The sequence below is a fragment of the Sardina pilchardus genome, chromosome 13 (genome assembly GCF_963854185.1).
Source record: "Sardina pilchardus chromosome 13, fSarPil1.1, whole genome shotgun sequence".
In the NCBI taxonomy this organism is placed as follows: Eukaryota; Metazoa; Chordata; class Actinopteri; order Clupeiformes; family Clupeidae; genus Sardina; species Sardina pilchardus.
In genome coordinates this window covers 15,052,662-15,080,064 of record NC_085006.1, presented here as the reverse complement: position 1 = coordinate 15,080,064, position 27,403 = coordinate 15,052,662, and the positions used below count along the sequence as shown (strand labels likewise).

Here is a 27,403-nt window from a genome sequence, read left to right as displayed (position 1 = left end):
GGTAGAACCACGCTTGAGACCACGGGCACGCACCCATGCTCTACTCCAGGAAGTGTCATGTAAAGTCTCATGAAAAGGCACGGCAGACTGACCGATAGAGGAGTTTTGTAAAATATACACGCTAAAGCTGTAGGGGAAGCTCTGCAGAGAAATATGCAAGCATAAAACGAGCGAAAATGAAAAAAAAAAAAAAAAGCGAAACCGGCGATGAAATCGCCAATCCTGCATAGTATACCTTTAATGATGATTCATAATGATGATTTATTGATCTAAATAGTTCCCATTGAAGCGAGGTCTCTCAGGTCCCTGTCCATACACCTGCCGAGTCTGAAATTGATTAGATGAACATTCCTCCTTAAGATATGCAAAGAACACACAGACAGATGGAAAGACACACACACACCCACAGATTTCTCACTACTAAGCTAGACGTAGCCTTTGATAGAATGTAAGAGACTACTCCCTTAAAACATTTTTTTTTAGTTTTTTTTTTACTTGATGCTTGTACTGTATCTGTGTGTGTGTGTCCTTCCGCTCTCTGCAGGTATGGTGGGAGATGTGGGTTTTCCAGGCCCCTACGGTCCCCTTGGGCCATGGGGTGAAGTAGGAGACACAGGACTCCCAGGACTCGTAGGCCCCAGGGGGCCAACCGGCCCTCCAGGCCTTGAAGGGCGCTGTGTGGATGGGCCCAAAGGAGACAGGGGCCCCTGTGGACCACATGGACCTCCAGGTAAGAACACATGCCCTGATTAAAGGATCCGTTAGCAGTGCTGTGCTTACCATACACCATTATCCTGACTGCCCACAATGTGAGCGAGTGTTAACGATAAAAATCAGTTTAATTACTGTTTTCATTTGGAACGTCCTAAATGTATGTGATGTGAAGCAGTGCTGTGCAGTACATTTTGAGCAGAACTTCTGTCTCTGTTTACTTTCTATCGCTCGTGTCGTCGTGGTAGAATGGCACATTTACTGGATTCAGTGAGGTTAGAGAGCTCTCAATGCTACACGGCAGACGCTCACTCGGATGCAGCTATACCCTGTTACTGATTCCTGACACCTCTGATTTCTCATCTGTCATTCCTCATTGGTGGAACGCACTACCAGTTCCTACTAGAGTAGGGACATCCCTCTCCATCTTCAAAAAAAGTCTGAAAACCCAGCTCATTGATGCACTTACTACACTCATTGATGCACCTATTGTGGTTGTCGTTCATTGTTGTAAAATTTGTTCTTAAACTGAATTGCTCTTAAAAACGTAAAAATGTTTCTACCATGTTGCAAGTCGCTTTGGTTAAAAAGCGTCAGCCAAATGTGATGTACTGTAATGTAATGTAATGATGCTCTGCAGGACCCAAGGGCTCACAGGGTCCCCAGGGGCCCACAGGACCTGGCCCCAAAGGAGACAATGGGGAGAAGGGCTTCCCAGGACCGCCAGGTTATACCGGGTACAAAGGAGACACCGGACAGCCAGGCATACCAGTGAGAAAGAGAACATACATATCACATTGGGTCCATGATGATCATGCATTACCAAACAAATGCAAACATTGTGCAGAAATATTTATACAGTACATATGTACACATGTCATAGAGCATGTCATTTTACCACCAGATTACAGATCTACTTGGACTGTAAAATCCAGCAGTGGCCCAGTGAAGAAGCATAATTACGCTGCTAGGCTAAAGCATTCAAGCACGTTTGTATTTCTAGGGATCGCCAGGACGCCCAGGGTTTAATGGCGATAAAGGGGCCATGGGGAGAGAAGGTGATCAGGGACCCGCTGGTAAGCATATTTATACACATGCATGCACATCTTTTTTTTTTAAGTATATTTGTTTGGGCTTTTGTGCCTTTAATTTTGACAGGACAGTAGAGAGAGACAGGAAGCGAATGGGTGAGAGAATCGGGGTGGGATCCGGAAAGGACCACAGGGCGGGAATCGAACCCGGGTCGCCGGCGTGCGCTGCAGGTGCCCCAGCCAGTTGCGCCACGGCTGCACGGCTGCTTAGCTTAGCCAGTTGCGCCACGGCTGGGGCCATGCATGCACATCTAATGAAGCTCACAGACATACAGTACAGTCCATAGTATACTGTAGGTAGCTCATACATTGGAGCTGGGATTGGTTGTTCGGGGACTGGTCAATTGGTCAGATGGGGACATCAGGATCATGGCAGTTTCAACTCTCTTTGCCAACGCAGTATTGGAATAAATATAGGACTGTAGTACATAACTCATCATGAAAACAGCTCTTGAAAGCCAACGTAAGGTTGACCAAGCTGCTTGCCATCCTATCCAGTCCTTCATTTCATCCATCAACCAACCCAGTTACAAACCAACATTTTTTATTACTATTATTTTAAAGTATATTTTGGGGCAGGGCTGTATAGTGCAAGCGTACTGTCGCAAATGTGCCTAAAAAATAGAGTGTGCGAGTAGAAAAACTAAAAAGGGCGCACAAAGTGGATCAAAGTATAGTAAAATTTTCATGCATTTGTATACAAATTTCAGAGTTGACAACTCTTACGCACCTGGCTGGACACTCATAACCTGACTCTCACCAGATCCTTGTAGTTCGCTGAGCTTCACACAAGGATCTGGGACTTCTCGATACGAGATGTATTTCTGAAGGCGGGGCCTTGTAAAAAATCCTTGCATGTGATTTGATAAACCACTTGTCTGTTATCTTGAATGACGTGCTAGGCTTCTTCAAGCTCTTGCCAAACCCGGTCGGAAGAAGAGTGAAAACATCCTTGCCACCAATAAATGTCTTCAAAACCATTCTCTGTTCATCTTTTATAGAATGAATACTCGATAGATTCGACAAAACGGTTGAAATAGCAGAATCATGCATGTCAGCACAAGACTCCTCGCTGCGTGCCGCCATTGTTCTTTGAATCAGACAGTCACAGTTGACCTCGCACTCTCACGCACACGCAAGAAATGTCACTCAAAATCCATTTTCTGTGAGTGTGGAGGGTTGAGCAGGATTGCCACTGCTGTGAATGATCTGTATCCCGCTTAAGGCAACAAGGTTTTGCCTATATTTTTGTAAAGTGATAAACACGGTCACAAAAACTATTTCAGCTTGTGTAGGCCTATCAGTGCTTTCTTAACATATTAAACATAATGCACACACTCTTCTCTGTTGGATTGCTCACGAAGTTCTAGTTACACAGATATATGCATGTCACTTGACAGAGCACGATCTTAGCTTTCCAATGTTATGTATCGGAAAGCGATACATACACCCCCAAAAAATGATGGAAGAAATGTCATAGTGCTCCTAAATTTTTTTAATTTGTGAAAAAGCTAAGCGTACAGCCCTGTTTTGGGGGCTTTGTATGTCTTTATTCAGATTTGATAGTGGACAGTGACAAGAAGTGAGTGGGAGAGAGAGACAGGGTGGGATCTGGAAAGGACCACGGGACAGAAATCAATCCCGAGTCGCCACCGTGCGGTGCAGGTGCCCCAGCCAGCCATGCCACAGCTGGGGCCCAATGTGAACATTTTAAGCAGCGTAGGTTATATGTGTAACCACACCCCTCGTGCTCACAGGTCAGAAAGGAGTCGCTGGGCCTTCAGGACAACAAGGATGTGCTGGGAAAAAAGGAGACCCTGGAACTAAAGGTAAAACTCAACAAAAGACTCAAGGAGAAGAGAATAGCTGTACTATTGAACTGCCAGAAAAGAGTGATGGCTAAAACCAGAGCTCACCCAAGCATGCCAAATGTAATGACGTTTTCTCTGTAATTCTTTGGTCTTTAGGTGTTCGAGGACCAGATGTGTTCAATGAAGTGATACTGTTGCCAGGAGACCCAGGTCGACCTGGACCCCCAGGATTAAAGGGCGAAGCAGGAAGACCGGGAGAACCGGGACCAGATGGACGGCCAGGTTGTGAACACACACACACAGACACAGACGCATACACACGCACACACACACACACACACACACACACACACACACACACACACACACACACACACACACACACACACAGGGATTGGTATATAAAAAAAAACACGAGCAGACACAGTCGTGTGTGTGTTTATATCACTAAACATTGCTGGACGTTTCTGCTCATCCTAACCCATGTCCTTTTCATGTCCACAGGACCGTGCAGTACAAAAGGCTCCCAAGGTAGACCAGGATTCCAGGGCCTGCCTGGATATCCAGGGCCAAAAGGAGACAAAGGATTTCCAGGCATGCAAGGTGAGCATGCAAGGACCTGTACTGACTATCTTTATTTTGTCTAGTGGTTGGTAGCATGCCGACAACTCTCTGACCCGATTCAGACTAGCCTGCCAGATCACATGTCAGAGGTGAGAAACTCTGGATTTCGAAAAGTAAGGGCGTGTTTGTATTTGTTTTTAGAATTCGTCTTGGGTGCTCCGATCACAAGTGGTCAGGTGAGACATATCATGGATCTCACCTGTATTCAAGGTGTACGACCAGAGACCTGACCATTTGTGTTTAGATGCCGCTATTTCATTAGAACTCCCATCGTCGCATTCGAGTTTAAACTGCAAAAGCTGGTCAAATGCATCTCAGACCGGATTTTATTGAGTGATGCAGACAAAATAAAAGTTAAACATTTAACACTGGTGTGTGGGGTTGTATTGAAAACCATGAAATCTAATGCAATCGAAAGTGGAGTGTGCCTCCCTCATGTCGGCGTCTACAGTATGTATTGTCTGGAGACCTTTACTCTGTAGTTTTCCACTCACACGCACAGTGCTAATACAGCGCAGTAATAAACGTGTGTGTGTGTGTGTGTGTGTGTGTGTGTGTGTGTCGTGTGTGTGTCGTGTGTGTGTGTGTGTGTGTGTGTGTGTGTGTGTGTGTGTGTGTGTGTGTGTGTGTGTGTGTGTGTGTGTGTTGTTGGTCTCAGGTCCTAATGGCTTCCCAGGTCAGAAGGGTCAGAGGGGCATTAAGGGGATTCGTGGCCCGGTGAACGGCAATGTAGCTGGCGATGGCTTCCTGTTCACCTACCACAGTCAGAAGGCCACGCCAAACCCCTGCTGCCCTCGCGGCACCAAGCAGCTCTACACTGGCTACTCGCTGCTCTTCATCAATGGCAACAACAGAGGGCATGGACAAGATCTAGGTACAAGCCAGATTGCCCAAGACATACACATACACATACACATACGCATACGCATACGCATACGCATACGCATACGCATACGCATACACATACACATACACACTCAGACACAAACACAAAATGGCTATTTTGTCAATGAGGTGGTGGTGCAAGTGGCTTCAAAGTTGTGTGTGTGTGTGTGTGTGTGTGTGTGTGTGTGTGTGTGTGTGTGTGTGTGTGTGTGCTCTTGTGTGCAGGTACCATGGGCAGCTGTCTGATGCGCTTCTCCAGCATGCCTTTCCTTTTCTGCAATACGGACAACACGTGTCGCTACGCCTCTCGAAACGACTACTCCTACTGGCTCTCCACTGACCATCCAATGCCTAGTGACATGGCCCTAATCTCTGGCACTGCACTGGAGAACTACGTAAGCAGGTACGCTCACCCACCAATCATGATACAAAACATTGATTTCATCTGTCAGGCAGGGGGAAACACCAAAGATCCTTCATTACGATCTGCTCCGCTTTAACCCTCTCTGGAAACACTGTCAAAGAGAGGCAAAACCACTTTTTCTGTACACACATACCCAGATATTTTAAACGTATTATTTATTTATTTTAAACCAGATATTTAAAAGTAATATTCTATTACACATTTGGGCCTTTCGTACACATGTAAACAGAGTTTTGGCTCACTCAAACAAATATCTTTAGAAATGCCTTCTAAGTGAAGATTTTCTAAAACGCCAGATTCCTTAGATCTGTGGACATGCAAGAGTGTTTTCCATCTGGACAGAGAGAACATGTGTGATGCTCACAATTAGTTATGTTTAAATATATTACCTCTGTTTGCTCCTGTTCCTCTCTCAGGTGTGTTGTGTGTGAAGCCAAGACAAACATCATCGCTGTGCACAGCCAGACGAGTGAGGTCCCAGACTGCCCTTATGGTTGGATCGACCTGTGGCAGGGATACTCTTTTGTCATGGTAAGAGGATTGCCTTCAATACTCCAATGTTATTCTATAATATATAATACATTAGCTACAGTCACTGACAAAAGTATTGTCACCCCTTTAGAAATGTTGGTGTTTAAGCAAAATAATACACATACAATTTATCATACACTTACTGTATCGCTGTTTCTCAAAGTCAAGAGCGCATCCTTGATAGAAAGCTTTCTTGCGAGTCGGGTGCTAGAGAGACAAGGCTACACACCTTCCCAGTACCCTCCCCAGCTGTCAAGATCACATGCAATGGAACAGCCTAGTAAGAGCGGAAGTGCACGTCAACCGCACACGGTTCCGGCTACGCGCTTCATTTGAACTGTGGGAATTGTACTGCTTTTATTAACAATTAATAACAAAAGTCTATCAAAACACAACTATTCGAATACACATTGACATAGCATTTATGATGAATATGCACAATAACTTGATATTAATGCCTGAGCAAATGTTCGATGACATTAACAAACACTTCAGAAATTGTATTTAGCCTACATTAACACACACTGCTTCTTTGCATCTTCTTTCCATCTCCCTCTCCCTCTTTTTTTAATCACACCATCAGAGAATTTCTAATAGTTCATACACAAAGGATTGTGGGTTATTTCTTAACACCGAGGATCCATCGATGCATCCTCCAAAATTCTCAGAAATTCTCAGAACGAAGGACTCAGTACTTGATAGAATTTTAAAGCATCCTTGACTTTGGAGCGGTGCTTGACGAGATTCGATGACCTAACGTCCTTGAAAAAATGGCTTTGAAGGACCCATCCATGACTTAAAATTCTTACATACGGTATGGAAGGAAATTGCTGCTCACACCAACAAGAGCCCTGTATCAGGTGAAGAATCTGTAAAACCGTACAGCATCAGGGTTTGCAATAATTGGGTTTTAGAGCTGGTCTCAGAGCCATTATTTTATGGATGACCAACAAGCGATTCAACGATTCAACAAACCTAATTTTAGTGACCTAAAACCGTGAATACATTGGTTCTCAGTTCTCATTGGTTCAATCAGTTAATTGCAAGAGGGGAGGTCTGATGACTCGTTTTCACTGCTCTCCATTATGTAATACCTAATTCCTGTTTGAAATGTTCACATTCACATGTCTACCATTACCCTCTGCTCTGTCTTCCCTCCTTCTCACCCTTCTGATATCACCACGTTCCCTCTCTATCTGTCCTGTCATCCCTCTCTCCCTTCCTTTCCCTCGTCCTCCCTCAGCAACTGGGCGCTGGAGCGGAGGGGTCAGGGCAGCCCCTGGCGTCCCCTGGCTCTTGCCTGGAGCACTTCCACAGGATCCCCTTCATCGAGTGCCACGGCCGCGGCACCTGCAACTACTACACCGACTCCTACAGCTACTGGCTGGCATCTCTTGACCCCAGCCGCATGTTCAGGTATCTGTGTGTGTGTGTGTGTGTGTGTGTGTGTGTGTGTGTGTGTGTGTGTGTGTGTGTGTGTGTGTGTGTGTGTGTGTGTGTGTGTGTGTGTGTGTGTGTGTGTGTGTGTGAGAGTGTGAGTGTGAGTGTGAGTTTGAGTGTGTGAGAGAGAGAGAGAGAGAGAGAGTGAGAGAGAGCAATTGTTCATATGGATTTTTGGTCAAGTTTGTGTATAGGCTATGTACTTGTGTGGTCATGCTTGCATGTTCATGCGTGCGATAGAGATGTGTACAATAATTTCCTCTCTATTAGCTACATTGTGTATAAGCCACAGGACAATGTGTTATGCTAGTTAAAAGAAACAAAACAATATTAATACTATATTAACTGCCCTCGTGTATTAGCCTCATAGCTGAAGAAATTCTGCAAAATCAATATAGTATTATGTATATTGTATTGTATAGTATGTATGCATGTTCATCCCATGATGCATAGTTATCCTAATCATTGTATGTGTCTGTGCTTCTCTGCAGTAAACCATCTCCGCAGACAGTGAAGGACACCCCTGGCAACCTTATCGGCCGCTGTCGAGTCTGCATGAAGAACTAGTCCAGGGCTAGAGAGCAGAGGCACTGCCCTCTGTAACAGACTTACACACATATGATCCTGGCACCACCATCTGTGCCTTCTGTCATGCAACCTGAAGATGGACTCGTCTGACCCTGTGGTGCTAAATGTGACAAACCAGCTGATGATCAGCTCTCGGAGTTCAAACACTGATTTTTTTCTTCTCGGTCTTTCCTTTTTCTCAGTCTTTGGTCTTGGTCTATTGCCTTCTCTGCCTTTTTTGTACTCTTTCAGGCAAACTATTAGAATATTAACAGTATGCAGCTAGCTGAGTTGTAGATGTCATTGGTACTTTTTAAAAACCCTTCTGAAAGTTTAAAAAAACAAATAGGCTAGAGTATAGCATAATGGGACACTTGTCATACATTTATTGCAGTTGCTTCTCTTGCTTTGGCTCTTAAGCTGACATTGGCTTCTGTGTGTATATTGGTCTTGTTTTGTTGTAAATTCAAGTTCAATTTTTTTTTTATTACCATTGCCATTTTTGTAACAATTGGTCTCATGTAGCAACATTCTCTTGAATTTCTCTTACGTTTTCTCTCTGCTGTCAACCAACACCATTCCCCCTGAAGCCCTCAAAGTATGACGAAAATGTAACAACTACTGTGGGATCTCCTTACTTTCCGTTTCCAGCAAGATCCTCAAGACCGAGTCATTCTCAGTTGTTTACAGGAAGCTGTAGACAGAAGGCACCGTTACCAGTCAGCAACATTCAGGAAAGTTCACTCACGTACAGACCACATAGGAGCACTACACATGCAGTAATCACCGAACAATCTGTGGAATGGAACTACATATGTCTGTAATGGAACTATAATGTCACTACACATCACCTTCGTCGACTTTTAGAAAGCAAACAGGACACCACTATTCCACCTACTACTACTACTACAACTACTACTACTGCTACTACTAATACTACTATGGACTGCTACGGAAATTCCACCAAGATCACAAACGTAATCAAGAATTCATACGAAGAAACTCCATGCAGTCATTCACGCAGGCCAACTCTCTAAAGCTTCAATGTCAGGATTGGCGTCTACTATCTCCATTCCTGTTCCTCCTGCAGTTGACTAGATCATGAGGGAAACAACTGAGGGGAGAAAATTGAAAATTGTGAGAGCACCTGGATGACCTTGATGACCTTTGTGGACGATATACTGTATAACAGATGCAAGGAAAGACAGACAAACTCTCACAAGCTGCATCGAAATGTAGTCTGACACTCAATACAGCAAAGGTCACTAAGATCCATTCCGAATCCAGCAACCCCATCCGTATGCACAACACTGCCCTCAAGGAGGTGGAGGCATTCACATGCAGGTGAAACTCGAAAAAAATTGAATATTGTGCAAAATTTCATTTATTTCAGCAATTCCACTTAAAAAGTGAAACCTATATATTATAAAGAGTCATTACATTCATAACAAGATATTTCAAGCCTTTAATTTGTTATAATTTTTGATGAGTATGGCTTAAACTGTAGCTTATGAAAACCCCAAATTCAAAATCTATTAGATTACATGAAATTAATGATAATAATAAAAAAGAACTTTAAATAAAGAATTGTCGGCTCTCTGAAAAGTATAGTCATGCACATGTACTCAGTACATGTACTTGATTTGGGCCCCTTTTGGATGAATTACTGCCTCAATGTGGCACGGCATGGATGCTATCAGCCTGTGGCACTGCTGAGGTGCTATGGAAGACCAGGATGCTTCGATAGCAGCCTTCAGCTCTTCTGCATTGTCCGGTCTCATGCCTCTCATCTTCCTCTTGGCAATACCCCATAGATTCTCTAGTCTAGGGGTTCAGGTTTGGCGAGTTAGCTAGTGGGCCAATCAAGCAATCCTATGGTCATTGAACCAGGTTTTGGTACTTTTGGCAGTATGGGCAGGTGCCAAGTCCTGCTGGAAAGTGAGGTCAGCATCTCCATAAAGCTTGTCTGCTGAAGAAAGCATGAAGCGCTCTAAAATGTCCAGGGACCTTGGTTTCCAAATGAGAAAAGAGGATGTTGGATCACTGAGCAACAGACCCGTTTTTTTCTCTTTAGCCCAGGTGAGACACTTTTGACATTGTTAGTTGTTCAGAGGTGGATTGATTAGTGCGGTGGCTCTTGACGCAGTAACTCCAGCCTCAGTCCACTATTTTCAAAGCTCCCCCACACTTTTGATGGCCTTTTCCTGACAATATTGAACCTTTTCACAATATTTTAATTTCCTGAGATTTTGAATTTGATGTTTTCATAAACGATATAACAAATAAAGGCTTGACACCTTTAAAGTTGAATTACTGAAATAAATGAACTTTTGCACAATATTCACAGTTTTAGCTTGTGGACACCAACGAAGGGACAGAGGCTAACATGAAAAGAAGGATCAATAAGGCAAGGATGGTGTTTAACATGCTCAGGAAAATCTGGAGCTCAAGAAACATCTAAATTAACACCAAACTATGTATCTTCAACTCCAAGGTGAAGCAGGTGTTACTGTATGGATGAGAGACATGGAGAACAACTAACAGACAATAAACAGGCTGCATTAACACCTGCCTCAGGAGAAATCTGGTGGAGAGTGAGAAATGTGGACCTGTGGAAACAACAAGCCAGGATCCCATTGATTTGTAAATGCTATGTTGGATTGGGCACACACTGACAAAACCTGCCGCAAACATCACATGACAAGCCCTGCAATGCAACCCCCAAGAAACAAGGAAAGGAGGTCGACCCAGGAATAGCTTGAGGATAGATGTCCAAGCTGAAATGACCAGGAGTGGGCTCAACTGAGGCAATCTAGACAGAACCATCAACACCTGAGAGAGATGGAGGACCTTCGTCAACGGCCTGTGCGCCCTAGAGGAGCAAAGGGCTTAAGCTAAGTCAAGTAGCTTTGCAGATGTAGATAGCCTACATTGCTGGTGCTAGAAGCTCAATCACAGAGTCAAGCTCAAATAAAATGTCTACAAATTTACAAGAAACATTTATGACTGCCCTTTAACGCCCGTAGGGGGCGCTGCAATTGACATATTTTAGGATATGCATGTGCCAATATCTTGTGATGTAAAGTTTACAAAAATTGACATACTGAATAACTACCCCAATCTTTGCATGCACTGATGCACACCACATGTTGTAGAATTCTGTCCACAAGGGGTGCTGCAACTACATTTCAATATCGTTTTGGACCAGAATGATCACTTGTGAATGTGATGCCCACACAAATAACACACACGTACACAGACATGCAGACAAACACGCAGGTATACGCATAAACACATATATACACACAAAAATGTAGACATACTGTAGGCCTACCACATAGCAGTGCATATAACATGACCACGGCGCAATGGTAGAAGTATATTTGAGCAATATAATTTAGATACAGACATACATTTGATGTTACCAAAGAACGCTTTTTCTGTTTGTGCATGCTTGTCTTGTGAGGTAGTGCACGTTTGTGACCTTTTAGAGTATATGAGAATATGTGTGGCTATACATTTACATCTTGTCAAATGTAGAATTTGGGCTTCAGCAATCATTGAACAACCAAGGGGAGACTGTGTAGGCCTAAGACTTGTGGTTTACGAGAGTTACAAGAGAAAGGAATGGAGAGAAATTGACTAAAATAAATAAGAGAAAATCTTTTTCAGGTACGGCTTTTTGCATGAGGCCAGTGTTGGCAAAGAAATACATACACAAGAATTGGCAAATCTAACTAAATAGGTAAATAAGTATAAAAACTAGCACACACACACTCACAACCATACTAATTTCTTTCTAGGAGACGTACTGTATTAAAGTCTGGTGCTATGGAAAAATTAGATTGTCTCTTTTTTATGTATGTATATATGAAATGCCTATATTTATATAAAAACAAATCTTAAATCAAACCAAACCACGTTGACCAAATGTTTAGAAAATGAATAAAACCGTTCAAGTTATATTCAACATCTCAAGTTTCAGGCTGCTCGGAATGCCGCTCAATGCGCTTTGGCTTTGGGCAGGAAGTCATGTCGTACTTAAACAAAAAAATTCAGGTTCTGGTTTCACCAACACCTTCCAGAACAGGAACAAAACTGCCTGATATTCCAGAAAAGATAATCTGCATAACTACGGCCAGAAAGCCTATTCAGCAGTATAAAGACAGCCTGTGTCTGGCTACTGACTGAAGACATGTTCAGCGTGGAGAGAAAAAAATATTTGATTTCAAGAACAGTATGTGTTTCTGAAAGTGTTCCTCTGGCACTTCATGTGCAATTGTTTTCACTGTTTTATAGATATAGATTTTTAGCTGCTGTAATTTTTATTTTATAAAACAAACAATGCAATATACTGTATGACATGGTAGGTTGCATGAGAGGTGAAGCTGTATTTTAAGAAAGGCATTCAACTGCTAAAAGAGGTACAAGATGGTGTGGTGTTGAAACCAATTTGGGTGTAGTTGGCCCAAATATCATCAAGGACAACATATTACAAGATATTTGGAGCCATTACTTTTTGATGATTTGTCCACTGATAGGTGTATGACATCAGGGTCAGCTCAACTGAACCTTTGGGATATTAACTGGAATTTTCAGACAGAATGCCTCATACATAGAGTTGTTCAGCAGTTCTCGATTTCATAATGGTGCTTAGTTTTACCTAACAAAACCTTTTATTAATTTGCATCTACCATAAATGTTTTTATTTTATTTTATTTTATTTTATTTGCCTCTTAGCCAAATCTGTGCTCCTGTGTACACTGAATTTTGAACATTATAAAACATCTGACTGCTGCCTGTCATTCTCAGTAAAAGTGAAAAAAAAAAAAAAAAAACAAGTGTGGAGTGGTGTGTATATTTCATAAGATACAATTGTAGGTGACCACTATAATTTGAAGAGTTATTTTCCAAAACGATACATCCACCATTTTAATGCATTTCCATATAACCACAGGATTGAGGGGCTACATAGAGGTCCATTATGTTTGGTACATCCCGTCTGCATTTCTGTGTTGTGTTTGAGTTAGATTAGTCCTAAGTGCAGAGACTAAGTGTTTTACTGCTGCTCTCTGTGGAGGGACCACTATGCTCTGGGGGGCTGCTGTTACACTCACTAAAAGGCCTTTATGGGGAGAGAGGAACAAACTGAATTAAAATACTGTTGAACTTCAATGACAATTCAGCAGATCTTTTACATACCCAGCCAGCCACAAACATCTTATCTCAGGGCATGTCATTCTTTCGTGGTCATTCTAATTTACTAATGGATATTAAGCTTTTGCTGGAAGATTCCGGTCAAATTGGAAGATTCCTTGGATGGAAATGTCTTCCACTGAGTTACATTTTACAACCGACCATTCCATCATTGCCAGGCAACCTAGACAACTGTCACTCACCCCAACCGGCTTTAAAAAGGGGATGATGAGAAGCAACCGCCAGAACCACTGACAGTGCCTCACCGTCAAAGACCAGGACCAAGACAAACCAGCACAGCTCCACCGGACTCATGATGAGGTTCTGTGGGATCCACTGCTCCCTGACCCTGCTGGGTCTGTCTCTGGTTCTGTGCAGCCACAGTGCCGCCTCACAGCCGGACCTGGACCTGGACCTCCGTCACCACAGGCTACTTCAGAGAGCTCGCGCTGCTGGCATGGCAACACAGGTAAGAAACAACACAAACAGAGAAGACACTAGGGACAGGTGGGACACAGAACAGCAGTAAACAAACAAAAACAGATAAGCAAGGATGGGATACACTGTTCAGAATTGCAAAGTGCATCTTACAAGACACTCAGCACAACACAGCAAGTCTGCTTGAAGAGAACTGCTCAGGACTGCTTGGTTTATAGCTTAGTTGGGCAGTCAACCTAAACATGCCAACAGATTTAGAGCAAGATTTTTCTGAATGCTTTTCTGAAACCAGAATATTCGAGGTGCCTAATGGAGAATTATGTTATCTATTATGACTGTATCGGCTCAGTATTTGTGAATGCTAACAAACATGACATATTCATACAATGTGACAAACAATATAAGCAAGGTCTTTCACTGTCCATGCGAACATGCTAAAGTGTGATGACTGTTCAACCATTCCACTCTTTGTAACTCTCTCCCCGCTCTCTGAGATAGGAATGGAACAAGCGTGCGATGGAGGACCTGCTATCCCAGCTCTCCCTACCGGAGGCAGAGACTCAGGACAGGGAGGTCTCTACAGTGGGGACCAAAGATGACGTCCACATGGAACGTTCTGCGGAGAACAACAACATACCTCCTAAGGAACGCAAATCTAGCTGCAAAAACTTCTACTGGAAAGGGCGTACTTCCTGCTGAGCATCCATCCACTGTCACACTACCCAATCACTGAACGTCCACCGAGGTCTGCCCAACCCTGAGTGATCTGATTGAATGGAATGCTGGTTGGGTGGCTTTAATCTCCTTAGTGGATATGTAACTTGTGTAAATTATTAAATAAAAGTAAAGCGTCAATTAATTGTCTTTGGCTTCACCTTTATTTTGTGCTCATTTTAAAATAGCTGATTACGCAGGCCTACATGAACATCACATTATAGCCTCGGACTTACAGACACAGGGCAAACTTCTACCACCATTCGCAAAATGTTATCCCAACCAACCTGACTGGTCCATCCTTGTTTGCTGATGCCCTCTGCTCCTCCATCAGGTGGTCAAGGGCCCATATGGTATAGCTGGAGCCAGAACTGGCTGTGACCACAGTACTGAGGTGTTGATGCATACTGAGCCTGAGGTCTTAAATCAGGAAGGCCGTGTTTGCCATCTTCTCAGGTACAGTGAGAAAGTGAACAAGAGACTTGTGAAACAACATAGTGAGAAAAAAGTACAAAATGTGAAACGTAGCGAAGAGGAAACGGGGAACCTTGGAACGGAATATGCGCTCGCTTTGCGGTAAAATCTTTCACACACGGATACACACAGGAGAAAAGCCATACGTCCCCACTGGTCAACCGAAGTCGGCCAAACCACATCGATTCCCCTGTGACAAGACCTTTGCCTGGGCCAGCCTCAAGAACACACGCGACGGCACTCACAAGAAAGGCCATATGCTTGCCATCTTTGTGAGAAACGCTTCTCTGATGTCTGTGACTTGAAACAGCATGTTAAAGGCCACTCAAACATCAGGTCTTTTATTTGCACTGTGTGTGGAAGCAGGCAAGCAGCTTTCAACACCGGAACACGCTGGAAAAACACCAGCGCACTCACACTGGGAAGAAGCCTTACAAATGCCCAGAGTGTGGGAAAGCGTTCCCAAGAACTTCCCATATAAATACAGTTTAACATATGAGGACCCACACAAAGTGATGAAGTCTATACAGGGATTCAATCAGAGAGAACAGCGTTCTACAATAAAGGTTTGTTCCCCTTAAGGATGTGTTACTACTACAATCCTCAGGAGCAGGCAACCGTGCGGCTTCCTAGGACTGTCTGAGTGTATGAAGAGCAACAATGTAGGTCCTTGTTTGTGGCAAGTGCATGGAAATATGCAGAACAAAAATATAAATACATACATATTTTAACCAGTGTTTGGACTTTTTACTCAAAGTATATTACACATTTGCCATTATAATGTTTTTTTAAATCCAGATCATCACTTAAGTTCTTTACTCTCTTCAGTTACTTCTTACATTACTTTTGCGTTACTGCATTTAAATGTTTATGGACATGGTTATTGATACCATCCCCTTCGTAGGTCATTAATTAAAAAAAAGAAAAAAGAATTGTAATTAGGAATATATTTACGATCAAAAGCCAATGCTACACATACACATCTTTTCCACAGTTAAACATATTTTCTTGCAGCTTTTCACCTTTGGTGATGCTCAGGTTTGACTATCCAGTCAGGGATTTAATTTCACTCTCCAATCACAGAGCTGTCTCCTTGAGAGACAACCAATGAAAGAGCAGCATACAAGGAGGGAAACAATCTAACTGCTCGCTCAACATTGACCTTGCATTGTGTTGTACTTGTCCTGGGTGTCCTTGTTATTTTGATTGACCTTTTACAGCGACCAGTCCAAGGCACATCTGCAATAGTCATATTTTTTATATTTTTATATGTCAAAGTTGCAGGTGTATGGATTATTTTGTCTAAACTTACTCACTCACAGAAAAAAACAACTTCTAAACAACATTTGAAAGAAAATATGGATTTTAAAAAGCCAGATCATAAATTGGCCATTAGGCCTATTTGATTAAGCAATATGCGATCAGAGATTTTTTGCTCATACCCAGCTGTATGCCTATCATAAAGAGCACAAACATGCTTTGTTATTAAGTATACTGCTCCCTTGTCTTGGAATCAGCTGCATTATTTGAATATGCTGATCACTTTTAAAGTCATGTTAAATGACCTGCTTGTAGAATGGTTGAATGTTGCACTGGTGTCCTTTTTATGGTCTGCAACTTAGTACATATCCTTTTCTGATCCCGTGAGAGAAATTTGGTCCCTGCATTTAACCCAATTTAACCGAATTAGTGAACACAGTACACAGTGAATACAGTGAGGTGAATTACACACTAATCCAGAGCAGTGAGCTGCCTGCCCAACCAGCGGCGCACGGGGAGCAGTGTGGGGTTAGGTGCCTTGCTCAAGGGCACTTCAGCTGTGGATCGAACCGGCAACCTTCCTGTTACAAGCCCGAAGCTAACCATGGCTACCCCACAACCTTTTGTGCTTTTTTTTGTGCAACTCTTTGTCCAACTGTCTCCCATAAATTGTATAATTATTTTGCATGCATTGCCTGTCTTGGGCCTGGGCACTGTTGTTAAAGATATTTTATACCAATGAACTCTATTATTGGTTAACGATTATTAGCCTATAATAAGAGTAGCCTACACTTTTGAGAAAATGCCAGATGTGGCAGACAAACTCTTTGTCAACTGGATGAGGGCATGGAACAAGTGAATGCATTGTAAGGACTGATTTCATTCATTAGGCTGCAAAACAGTTTATTTAATTTTGTTTTGATAAATAATCTGAAGAGGGAGCATAATCCACACACAAATTCTCTTCAAACACACCTGATCTGAATAGAGAGACAATAAATATAATCATTAATCAAATAATCACTAGGCCTAGTGTCCTAAAGGGAGTTGGAATAGCAACAAATGATGTAGGCCTAGGCTATTATTTGTAAATGCAAAGACTTGCAGTCTTATGCTTTCACTCCAGGTAGCCTATAAGCCTGCTCAATGACCAACAGCGTGATTATGGACATGATTACTATATTTATACTATATTTTAAACATAATATTTAATAATTAAAATTTAACGTGGGCTGACGTAACTCGTACAAATCTAACGTAACACGAGATTTCACTCTGACGTAACCTATGGACGTAACGAATAGAAAGTTCGAGCTTCCGGGGTAAGCTGTACGAAGGTCAGGAGACAACGTATTTAACTGAGAGACAGCCTTGTAAATCTAGTGTCGTTGCTTGTTATCCCTTGAAGTATTTTATTTTCTAATTTCAAGAACGAATAATCCACAATGCCAAGAGGCAGCCGCAGCCGAACATCAAGAATGGCTCCGCCGAGGTATGATATGTACCGTAGTCATACAAATTGGCACATTTGATAGCAAGCTAACTTTAGCATGTGAGCATCTAACGTTGTGGATGCTATTCACAGCTAACGTAAACTGCCAACAGTCTGTAAGTGGTGTTTGCTGTGTAATGTTACTATGTTGCCTTAGGTTACTCCTAAACAAGACCGTTTATGTACGGTATTTAATAGTTTACTGATGTTAATCGTGTTTTTCTTACAAGGACAAAGTTACACAACATTGCCAACTTGGCTAACACATTTAGCCTAGTCAACTGTAGCTATACCATCACGTTGTAAGGTGACTGTAGCAGGAGCACATAGCTTCTTGATACTGATATAAAAGATTGTAGGTCGAACGTAGTAATTAAGTTGTGTAACTTTGTATTGCTTTTTCCAGCTATTCTGCAGCACCACCGCCTAGACTTGCTCCTAGACCTGCCCCTCCTCCACAATCCTATGCCCCGGCTCCTGTTCATGCCCCTCCATCAGCCGTAGGTGCTCCCGCAGCTGCACCGAGGCAGCCCGGGATGTTCGCCCAGATGGCCACCACTGCTGCAGGAGTGGCCGTGGGATCCGCTGTGGGCCACACAATCGGACATGCTATGACGGGAGGCTTCGGTGGTGGTGGAGGAGGAGGACAACAACAACAAGCTGAGGCTCCCAGGCCCGACGTTACCTATCAGGTAAGTACACTAAACAAGACATGGAATAATCCCTGTTGGAATGTTTAGAACCTCACCTGGCAGTTTAAGGGATTTATTGGTGTACACAACCCTTGGGTTTTGTGTTTCTATTTAAATGGGTGCAAGCTTGGATAGATTGTACTCACAATATTCTGTTATTTCACACAAACTTATGACACAGACCACCTATGTGATTTCCATGGTGATGCGTTTGTTTGCACCTCCAAAAGCATGTCGTACCTAGTTCCCCATAGGTTACTGCCCAAAAAACGCCCTCAAATGCCCAAATGTTTTTATGAAAGAATGGACATGTTTCAGAGTAGGGCTGTAGTAAAGACAACCTTTGTCAAGTCCAAGACCAGGACCGGTCGAGACAAGTCAAGACCGAGTCCAAAGAGGTTCAAGTCCAAGACAAGACCGAGTCCAAAAGACTCGAGTCCGTGTCAAGACCGAGTCCAGGACAGAAAAAAACAAGTTATATGCATGACATGACATTGTATAAAGACAATCATTTTGGGTTATTATTTGTTGACTTAAAGGCAAAAACAGTGTCACAACACCCAGGGTTTGTAAGTATAACCATTCCCCTTGGTATCATATAATCTAATCTAAAGAAAACAGAATGATATAAGGTGATACCTATAGTTACAACTGATACAAATACCGATCCACTACTATTACCACTGCTAGGTCAGAGTGACCTAAACCTAGCTGATCAAACGTCTTAATTGTTTGGCAGGAACCGTACCAGCAGCAGCCAATGTACCAGCAGCAGCAGCCTATGTATCAGCAGCAGCAGCCAATGTTCCAGCAGGAGCAGCCAATGTTCCAGCAGGAGTCCCCTCAACAGAGCGGCGGCTGCTCATATGAACTGAAACAGTTTATAGAATGCGCCCAGACCCAGAGCGACCTCAAGCTCTGTGAGGGATTCAGCGAAGTGCTCAAGCAGTGCAAGTTCTCCAATGGTGAGTGCACTGTTAGACAGTGATGTTTCTGTTACAGAGAAGAAGGAGAACGGTACTTAAGGATTATAGAGCTTTGCAGGTAATAGGATTACATTTAACCATGGGGTGTACTACGGAATGAGATGTTGATTTTAATATTATATTAAAATTATATATGCTGATATGTTGATCATATTGATCGTGCGTGTTGAACATACAGCCTTAATTTTGTGCAAATTTGACAGCAACAAACATTCATAGCTGAATTTTCTATTTATAATATATTGTGAAGATTGACAATTGATCATTTGAAACTGTACGCAAAATGGAAAGCAACAAGGCAATGCCCACAAAGGTTAGCCTCTGCTTGCCTAATTAGGACGCACCTCTGGCTTTAGGGTCAATAATATACCACTTATCTTGTTCCATAGAACACCCCTCATAACAGTTTAGTAAAGCTTATACTTAATTAGACAACTAAGTTATACAGAGTAACTTGCTGCAATAATATGGGTTTGCCACCATCCTAGTGCACTGTGGTAATAATTTGGAAAAGTATCCTGCTTAAATCATGCATGCATGTTTTGATAAGTAATTGCTTTGGTTATTATCATCATGTCATGGTTTAATATATCATGTCATGTCATGTCATGTTTTGTATATGCCTAAATTCCTCTTATTTTTGTCCCACAGGCTTGTCGTGACCACATCAGGATGCCGCTATTACACGCACAGAATTGTAACATGCATGTGATAATAATAAATCTAAAATTACTCAGCCAGACTGGTTTGTGGTGACTACAAGCACACACAGCACTTCAACAGTATAGTACTTTCTTGTCTGATATCTGATAGTCTTATGCCATGCAGGTGATTTATATTTATATAATTTTTTGTTTTGCTCAAATGTTAAATTGATTCAGAATTAAAACTAGACAGTATCATGTGAGTGGCTCTCTGTCTCTTTTTCGTCTAGTCTTCCCTTTTTTTCATGACTTGATTGGTGTTTTGTTTTTTTTTAAAGCTCACAAACTTCTATAGATCAGCTGTACAGGGGGATCAAAGGTAAAATGGTCCTCTGAATGCAACACTTGATATTATGGAAGAATTTGAATACTGGTATCAAAAATGGATCTATCATGTCTTCTATAATGGAATCACTCCTATACCGTGTTTTGTATGGAGGATTTATTTATTTTGAGATGCTGACCAGCAACATGGTCTGGTTTTATGGCTGCAGTGCCGATGGCTGCATGGAGCTAGAGATGAACAACAACAAAAAAGGGGCAACGTTCGGACCTATGGTCTGCCATATATCCTAAATATTTAAATAAAGTATGTTGCACTATGATATGCCCCCTTTGGCCTCTGTTTAGATTTTTCAGCTTGGAGGGGAAATGTTACATTGTAATTACACCCTTTCAGACATGAAACCATCCGAGTTTTCTGTTACTGAGACTCTGAGATAGAGATAGACTGCCCATATACTTACATCAACAGTGTCTCATTAATATCAAGTAGCGTAGACATACGCACGGGGCTGTACACTGCAGCCATTTATTTTTGGTTCATGACATTCAGAGTTGCCCTTCTGAAGTTAACGGCCAGCGTTCCTCCTGGGTGTTCCTGTCAGGACAGAGGCTATAGCACCAGTTGAAAATTTCAGTCTGTGCTTCATGCGATTGTATTCCTGATGGATAATATTCTTCAATAGCAATGGTGTAGCCTACTGTACAGCCTACATGGAATAACTGCTCGTTCAGGTCGGTAAATAGTGGACACGACATAACAAGGTACAGTAGTCTATTTTGTCGCATAGGGTAAAGGCAATATAAATGCCTTTGGATTAGCCTATAGCAATATAATAATGAGCACGCTCTGCTGTAATGTGTTTGGGAACATAAACAATCAAGCCCGGCTGACCAGTGGCTTCTTGAGCCATCCGCGTGTACAAGTGCACGTGGAACAGCTGTTGTAGCCGATTGAATTACCTTTTTGTGGAAATGGCGAATTGTCCGGGCAATATCTGCTGCAGCACTAGCAAAAACAGTCTAATCTGTAGATTCTCAGCAGACTAAACTGTTGCTTGGTCAGACCAAAGCCTATTGTGCACCGGTAACAGGAAATCGGACAATAATAAATCTCACCATCGTTTATCATTGCGCACAAGTGGTCTTTGAAATTGCGAACGAAAATGTGTTCCTGCCTTACATAGTCTTATATCTGATAACAGCGTAGAAGAGGAATTAAAGAAGAATCAAAGAAGATTCACCTAAAATAACTGCCAACATCTGCAAAGTGCCATTCAAGACCCACCATGACCAAAGACGACGAAATACCGGACTGGTCAGGGGCGCAGGAGTTTTATGACAAATATGACCCCAAAGAGATCCTTGGAAGGTAGGCTATAGCCTAATTGAATAGGCTATTTATCAAATTAGTTCATAAAAACATATTTTAGGCTGTGTCTGTTGGATATGTCCCCAATTTCTATCAATGATACTATAGACGACACCCTAATGTCTCATTAGGAATCCAATATGTTGGAGTGAAATGTGAATGTAGTTTTGCCTATAATGCTTGCAGACGTCTGTGTTTACACAATGCACGTGCGCCAGGTCTTAGGGGTAGGCTACGTTCAGTCAAGCGTCTTGTTTGTATCCAAGCCAGTTAGCGCTCTTGTTGTTTATCAAGAGTGTCAGAGAACAAGATGTCCCTCCTTCATTGACCCCTCTAATTCGTTACCTCTGTGGTCCAGCTCACAACACTTTCCCATTGGTTTCAGTTGTAATGCTGTGATTTGGTTTGTTTCCTATTCTTATTTTCTCACTCATGATTTTTATTAAACAAATTATTTTATAATCAAATAGAATCCAATTACCTAAAAGGCGATTTGAGCTCTAGTAATCAAGTGAATAAACTGTATGTTGGACTCAAACAAACAAAAGTCTTATGTGATAAAGAATGTGTAAATAGGAAGGCTAATACTATTATCTGTGCTGATACAGTGTTACATGTGTTGTTTACCTGGTTAGTGTTCCCATTCATAATGTCAGTGCAACACAGTGTTGCACAGCATGACAGCATTTGATGCCTCTGATGGTATGTCAGTTATCATCCATTTCTGATCACTGCAGCACAGATTTCTCTCCTGGACTATTTATTTTAAACAGCATTATTTCTGTGAGCACCTTGGGTTAATTACATTACGTTTAAATGTGCTATATAAATAAATGTGACTTGACTTGACTTGAATTGACAGTGAGATTTGTCATCATGAGTTTAATTAACTCTGGGTCTTTTCTTACCGGATTCAAATGGCTATAGGGGAGTGAGTAGTGTCGTTCGACGCTGTATTGACAAACGCTCCAGCCAGGATTATGCTGTGAAGATCATTGATGTCACACCCTCTGATAAATTGTCATCAGAGGAAATTGAGGAGATCCGAGATTCAACAGAGAAGGAGATTGACATTCTGAAGAAGGTTTCTGGACAAGAAAACATAAGTAGGATATCCATAATACAAATGTATCCATACTATGCTACTCTTTATCAATGTTATATTAATATTAACGTTATATTAGCATTCATCCTTAACAGCGAGGGCTTAGGTGCCTGGTTTGTATAGTTGCTGGGTTGGTTGGTGTGGTTGTGAGTTGTATACATTAAACATATTTTTCTTTACAGTCCAGCTGAGGGATTCCTATGAAACCAAGGCCTTCTTTTTTTTGGTATTTGACTTGTAAGTGTAAAGTGTCATTATGAGTAGTGATTTTTGTAAATTAAATCATGTTGTTGAGTATTACATGTGCCATGAACTATGCAAATTATACGAACTGTGAATAAACTGTAAGTATTGACATGTAACTGTGCTTATATATTTACAGAATGAAAAAAGGAGAACTCTTTGACTACCTCACTGAAAAAGTTACCTTGAGCGAAAAAGAAACAAGGTTGGAAATTATTCTATATCTTTGTTTGTCTGTTAAATTTACATTCTCAGCAAAATAATCTAAACAGGATTTGTGGCAGTTAAAACATTTTGTCACACATTTTGTTATTGATGCCATTTAGCGAAGAGTTATTGTGAATGTACTGTATGAAACCATAGCCTGTGTGATTGAATGGATGTGATTTTCTCCTTTGGGTTGCCTTATTGTGTCAGAAATGTTATGACATACTTACGGCATCTAATAATAAGCCTAAAGTTATTTAAGGAACTGAAGGAATTAAACACGTTGTATCAGTTACAGGCAATTATTCGCTATGTGTTTTTAAAATTGTAGATGTCAGTTTAATGACTGAAGTTAATCATCTGGAGATGGCTGAGTGTCCTCTGTTTGTATGTCTGCAGAAAGATCATGCGTGCTTTACTGGAGGTGGTCCAGTTTCTTCACTCCCAGAACATTGTCCACAGGGATCTGAAGCCTGAGAATATCCTGCTGGATGACATGGATAATATCAAACTCACAGATTTTGGCTTTGCTGTGCAGATCGCTGCAGGACAAAAGTTGAATGGTAAAACTGTGGCCTCCAAAGATAATATGGCTCCCATTTTTATAAGATACTTCTGAAGGTCACTCTAGGCAAGTCCAATTATGAAGTGCATTGTTATTGCTTTTCTTTAAAAAAAAATAATAAAAAAAAAGAGAAATAGAAATTTTTCTTTAATCGGTCTGTCATAAATCTGTATTCTCACAGATGAACAGTAGGTGTCAGTGTTTTACAGTCAGGGTAATTCTACTCACTTACAACAGCGGAGTCATTTTTATTTTAGCTCATGTGTCAGGGGTCAAGATGGAACAGGACACTGCCTACCATGTGCTGCTCACTAGTCAGTTAGACTGTGTTCTGACCTTTCCACAGCCAGCACAGTGACCTCTCTGAAGGCTTTATGAAGTAGGGCAGTTAGAGGTAGATATACTATAGACATGATACAAATGCTTCCAACATCTTCAGACGTGTTGTATGCAGAGTATGCAATGTCAGATTTACCATGCATAGGCCTAAAGTCATGACGGGCTGTGTTGATTTAGGATAGCCTGTAATAACAGGTATTCGGGTGCCTGTGTTTCTTACAACTGAACTGTATTTCAATTGGAAAAAAAAGAAAAGAAATGATAGACTTATAGACAGATAATACGTGGGTTGAGACCATCACATGATTTGTTTCTTGTCTTCACACATTGCCACCAGGAGGCCTTCTGTAATATTTAGAGAAAGGTATCAGCCAATCAGTTGCAAATCAACAGAAGACCTGCTCTTGATTGTAGCCAAGTGTATTTTTTTACATTTTATTTATTTATTTTTAAATCAAAATATGGAATTTGCTTGATAAAAATGCACATGGATTACAGCACTGATTGATATTGATATCATATGAGTTGACCTGTTCTCATTAGAGTTTTGAAGTGTCTTTAGTGTTTCTTGATAAAATAGCAATGTTATATTATCAACAAATGAATAAACTAATACATATGTCTGATGTAAACTGCAGAGGTCTGTGGAACACCAGGTTACCTTGCTCCTGAAATCATAGAGTGCTCCATGGATGCCCATCATGTTGGATACGACACTGCAGTCGATATGTGAGTAGTCGGGATTTGACCTCTTTGGTCTGTAATGATTATTTGATCTGTCCAGACATTTTGCATGCCCTTGTGCACGATGTGGTCACATGAGCGAGACAACCATTTCAACACTTTAAGTTCTGACTTGCACAAAAGACTAAAGGCCATACTGAGGGTCTGAATATATACATGCCATACATGTTTGTTGTCTGACTCAATGCTTAGATTTTAAAATATTCCGCTATTCATCCCATTGTTTAATGTGAACTGATAAACAGCAGTGTTTAATGAAACCAAATATAATTTATTTTAGCTCGAATAATGAGTAATAAAACTGCTGTGATTTGAAGTACCAGTGGTGCAATAGGCAGTAACTCAGGAGCTCAAAAACTATGCGGGTAATGTGGACAGAGGCTGAATTGTGTTAGAAGTCATTTAGATTCAAATAAAAACGCAATAGTGTAGGCATACCCATAGTCTGACCCCCATGTTTTTTTCAGCTGGAGTTCAGGGGTGATCATGTACACCCTGCTGGCAGGATCGCCTCCTTTCTGGCACAGGAAACAGATGCTGATGCTCCGCATGATCCTGGCCGGGAATTACAATTTCAACTCTCCAGAATGGGAAGACCGTTCTGACACTGTCAAAGATCTGGTATGGTTTATTTGATGGTCCAGAATTGTAGTAGACAGAGGAGCATCTTAAGTTTTGAGCCTATTCATTGAAGTAGCATGCTTGTGACCCTAATAAATACAACAGTCTGTGACAGAATTCTCTTAAACTGCATACACACAGCCAGCAATTTGTCACTCGATCACTTAATCTCTGAATTTCATAAGAATTGCGGGGTCTCTTGTTGCTAGTAGCTTCCTGTCTGAATGTAGCTTTTACAATGCAAATGGCCTTTTGAACAAAAGTCATTCAGTGTGAATATGACTGTATACAAACTGTACTGTCTGCGTTTTGTATTTGCACCTTATTTAGATCTCTCGAATGCTGGTGGTGAACCCTCAGGAAAGATACACAGCGGTGGATGCACTGAACCATCCGTTCTTCCAGCAGTATGTCGTGGCAGAAGTCCGTCACTTCAGTCCGTACAGGAAGTTTAAGGTGAGAGAACATGTGGATTGGATGTCTTTTTTATGAGTTATGTTGCTGGGCCTAAACACTTAACTATTATACGGTAGTCTTTAAAGGGGGTCTGTCATAGTCTTTAAAGGGGGTCTGTCATAATGTTGATTAAATGTAATCCAGACACAGTGCTGTAGGTGACACTTTTATATGTCCTGTCTGTAGGTCATATGCATGACTGTGCTCGCCACCATGCGTATCTATTGCAACTACCGTCGAGCCAAGCCTGTGACCAAGGATGTGATCCAGAGCGACCCTTACGCAGTGAAGCCCATCCGCAAGCTCATCGACGCCTGTGCCTTCAAGATCTATGGACACTGGGTCAAGAAGGGCCAGACCCAGAACAGAGCGGCCCTGTTCGAGAACACGCCCAAGACCATTTTGCTGTCTATATCATCAGAGCACGACTCTTCCTCCCTCCATACATTGCAATAGCAATTGAATATGGAACCAAGGTACTTGACTCTCAAAGTGGTGTGATGGAATCACAGGTGCCTAAATGGTGTTGTTGTTTACGTAACAGAGGGGCACAATGAAATTAAATATATTTAAAAGCAGCTTAAAAGTTGTCAATACATAAATCTGCTCTATGTTACATGAAGGGGTCTTTCCTGAAAGTAAGGATTTACGTGTTACCTGTGCTGAAGGGTGAATTCCCTCTGTTGTACTGTAAGACATTATACTGCATCTGCATCAATGGAGACTGCCTGGTAAGCAATTTGTGTTGGAAAAATCCTATTAAAATGAGCAGTCTCAAGTCTGGTAGATGAACACCATACTATCTAATGCAAATCATGTTTTTTGTTTATGAATTATTTTGATTTTACAAATGTTTGAAGGACTTGCATTCTTTCATTTATAAAATCTTTGCACTTTATAATGTGTGTAAAGTGTTATTTATAACAAAATACAACAACAGATGTGGATCTTTCTTGTAGAATATCCAATGTGTGCTCTGGGACTGTACATAGGAATATACATGCATGTTTGGTGTTGCCTTGCAAAGTAAACAAAGAATTATCTACCATTTAATCATTCAAAAACATATTTATTGATGAGTGCATTGAATAAACCAAATTGTAACTATAACCTGCTTAAATTCTGAACTTGTTGAAAGAGAGAGAGAGAGTGAGAGAGAGAGAGAGTGTGTGTGTGTGTGTGAGAGAGAGAGAGAGAGAGAGAGAGAGAGAGAGAGAGAGAGAGAGAGAGAGAGAGAGAGAGAGAGAGAGAGAGAGAGAGAGAGAGAGAGAGAGAGGGGGTTGTAATGGTACACAAAAATCACAATTCGGTACCTTAGTGCTGAAGTCACGGTTCGGTTAATTTTCAGCCTGCAGGTACTGCTAACCTATGATTCACTGACAAAATTGCTGATGTGCATAGGATTTTGACAATGTGTCAAATGTTTTTT

The 27,403-nt window shown here is 41.6% G+C and overlaps 4 protein-coding genes across 7 annotated transcripts in view; all 4 read left to right on the top strand.

Moving 5' to 3' along the window:
• The window catches only part of col4a3 (collagen, type IV, alpha 3), a 54,932-nt gene extending 42,032 nt beyond the window's left edge, over positions 1-12,900 (top strand). The window contains exons 42-52 of the mRNA XM_062552773.1: positions 545-730; positions 1,352-1,482; positions 1,715-1,787; positions 3,560-3,631; positions 3,770-3,895; positions 4,118-4,216; positions 4,896-5,111; positions 5,348-5,525; positions 5,963-6,077; positions 7,321-7,493; positions 8,009-12,900. Of these exons, the coding sequence (XP_062408757.1) occupies positions 545-730; positions 1,352-1,482; positions 1,715-1,787; positions 3,560-3,631; positions 3,770-3,895; positions 4,118-4,216; positions 4,896-5,111; positions 5,348-5,525; positions 5,963-6,077; positions 7,321-7,493; positions 8,009-8,084 (1,445 nt within the window). The 3' untranslated portion in view covers positions 8,085-12,900. The remainder of the gene's footprint in view (positions 1-544; positions 731-1,351; positions 1,483-1,714; positions 1,788-3,559; positions 3,632-3,769; positions 3,896-4,117; positions 4,217-4,895; positions 5,112-5,347; positions 5,526-5,962; positions 6,078-7,320; positions 7,494-8,008) is intronic.
• A 696-nt stretch (positions 12,901-13,596) lies between these two features.
• Positions 13,597-14,417, top strand: sst1.2 (somatostatin 1, tandem duplicate 2). The gene is made up of 2 exons (XM_062552992.1): positions 13,597-13,749; positions 14,217-14,417. Exons 1-2 carry the CDS (start codon positions 13,597-13,599, stop codon positions 14,415-14,417), a joined length of 354 nt encoding a protein of 117 aa, XP_062408976.1.
• A 3,060-nt stretch (positions 14,418-17,477) lies between these two features.
• chchd2 (coiled-coil-helix-coiled-coil-helix domain containing 2) lies at positions 17,478-20,240 on the top strand. The gene is made up of 4 exons (XM_062552953.1): positions 17,478-17,658; positions 18,065-18,350; positions 19,090-19,315; positions 19,988-20,240. The coding sequence occupies exons 1-4, from the start codon at positions 17,612-17,614 to the stop codon at positions 19,996-19,998; spliced, it is 570 nt and encodes a 189-aa protein (XP_062408937.1). The 5' UTR covers positions 17,478-17,611; the 3' UTR covers positions 19,999-20,240.
• A 631-nt stretch (positions 20,241-20,871) lies between these two features.
• Positions 20,872-27,084, top strand: phkg1a (phosphorylase kinase, gamma 1a (muscle)). 4 transcript variants are annotated; one of them, XM_062552441.1, is made up of 10 exons: positions 20,872-21,057; positions 21,533-21,694; positions 22,622-22,800; positions 22,982-23,036; positions 23,182-23,247; positions 23,649-23,812; positions 24,792-24,882; positions 25,365-25,518; positions 25,849-25,974; positions 26,161-27,084. In XM_062552441.1, the coding sequence occupies exons 2-10, from the start codon at positions 21,612-21,614 to the stop codon at positions 26,428-26,430; spliced, it is 1,188 nt and encodes a 395-aa protein (XP_062408425.1). In that variant the 5' UTR covers positions 20,872-21,057; positions 21,533-21,611; the 3' UTR covers positions 26,431-27,084. The 4 variants fall into 4 exon arrangements, with proteins under 4 accessions (XP_062408425.1, XP_062408423.1, XP_062408424.1 ...); XM_062552439.1 differs by having other exon boundaries at positions 21,528-21,694; XM_062552440.1 differs by having other exon boundaries at positions 20,872-21,087.
• The last annotated feature ends 319 nt before the right edge of the window (positions 27,085-27,403 follow it).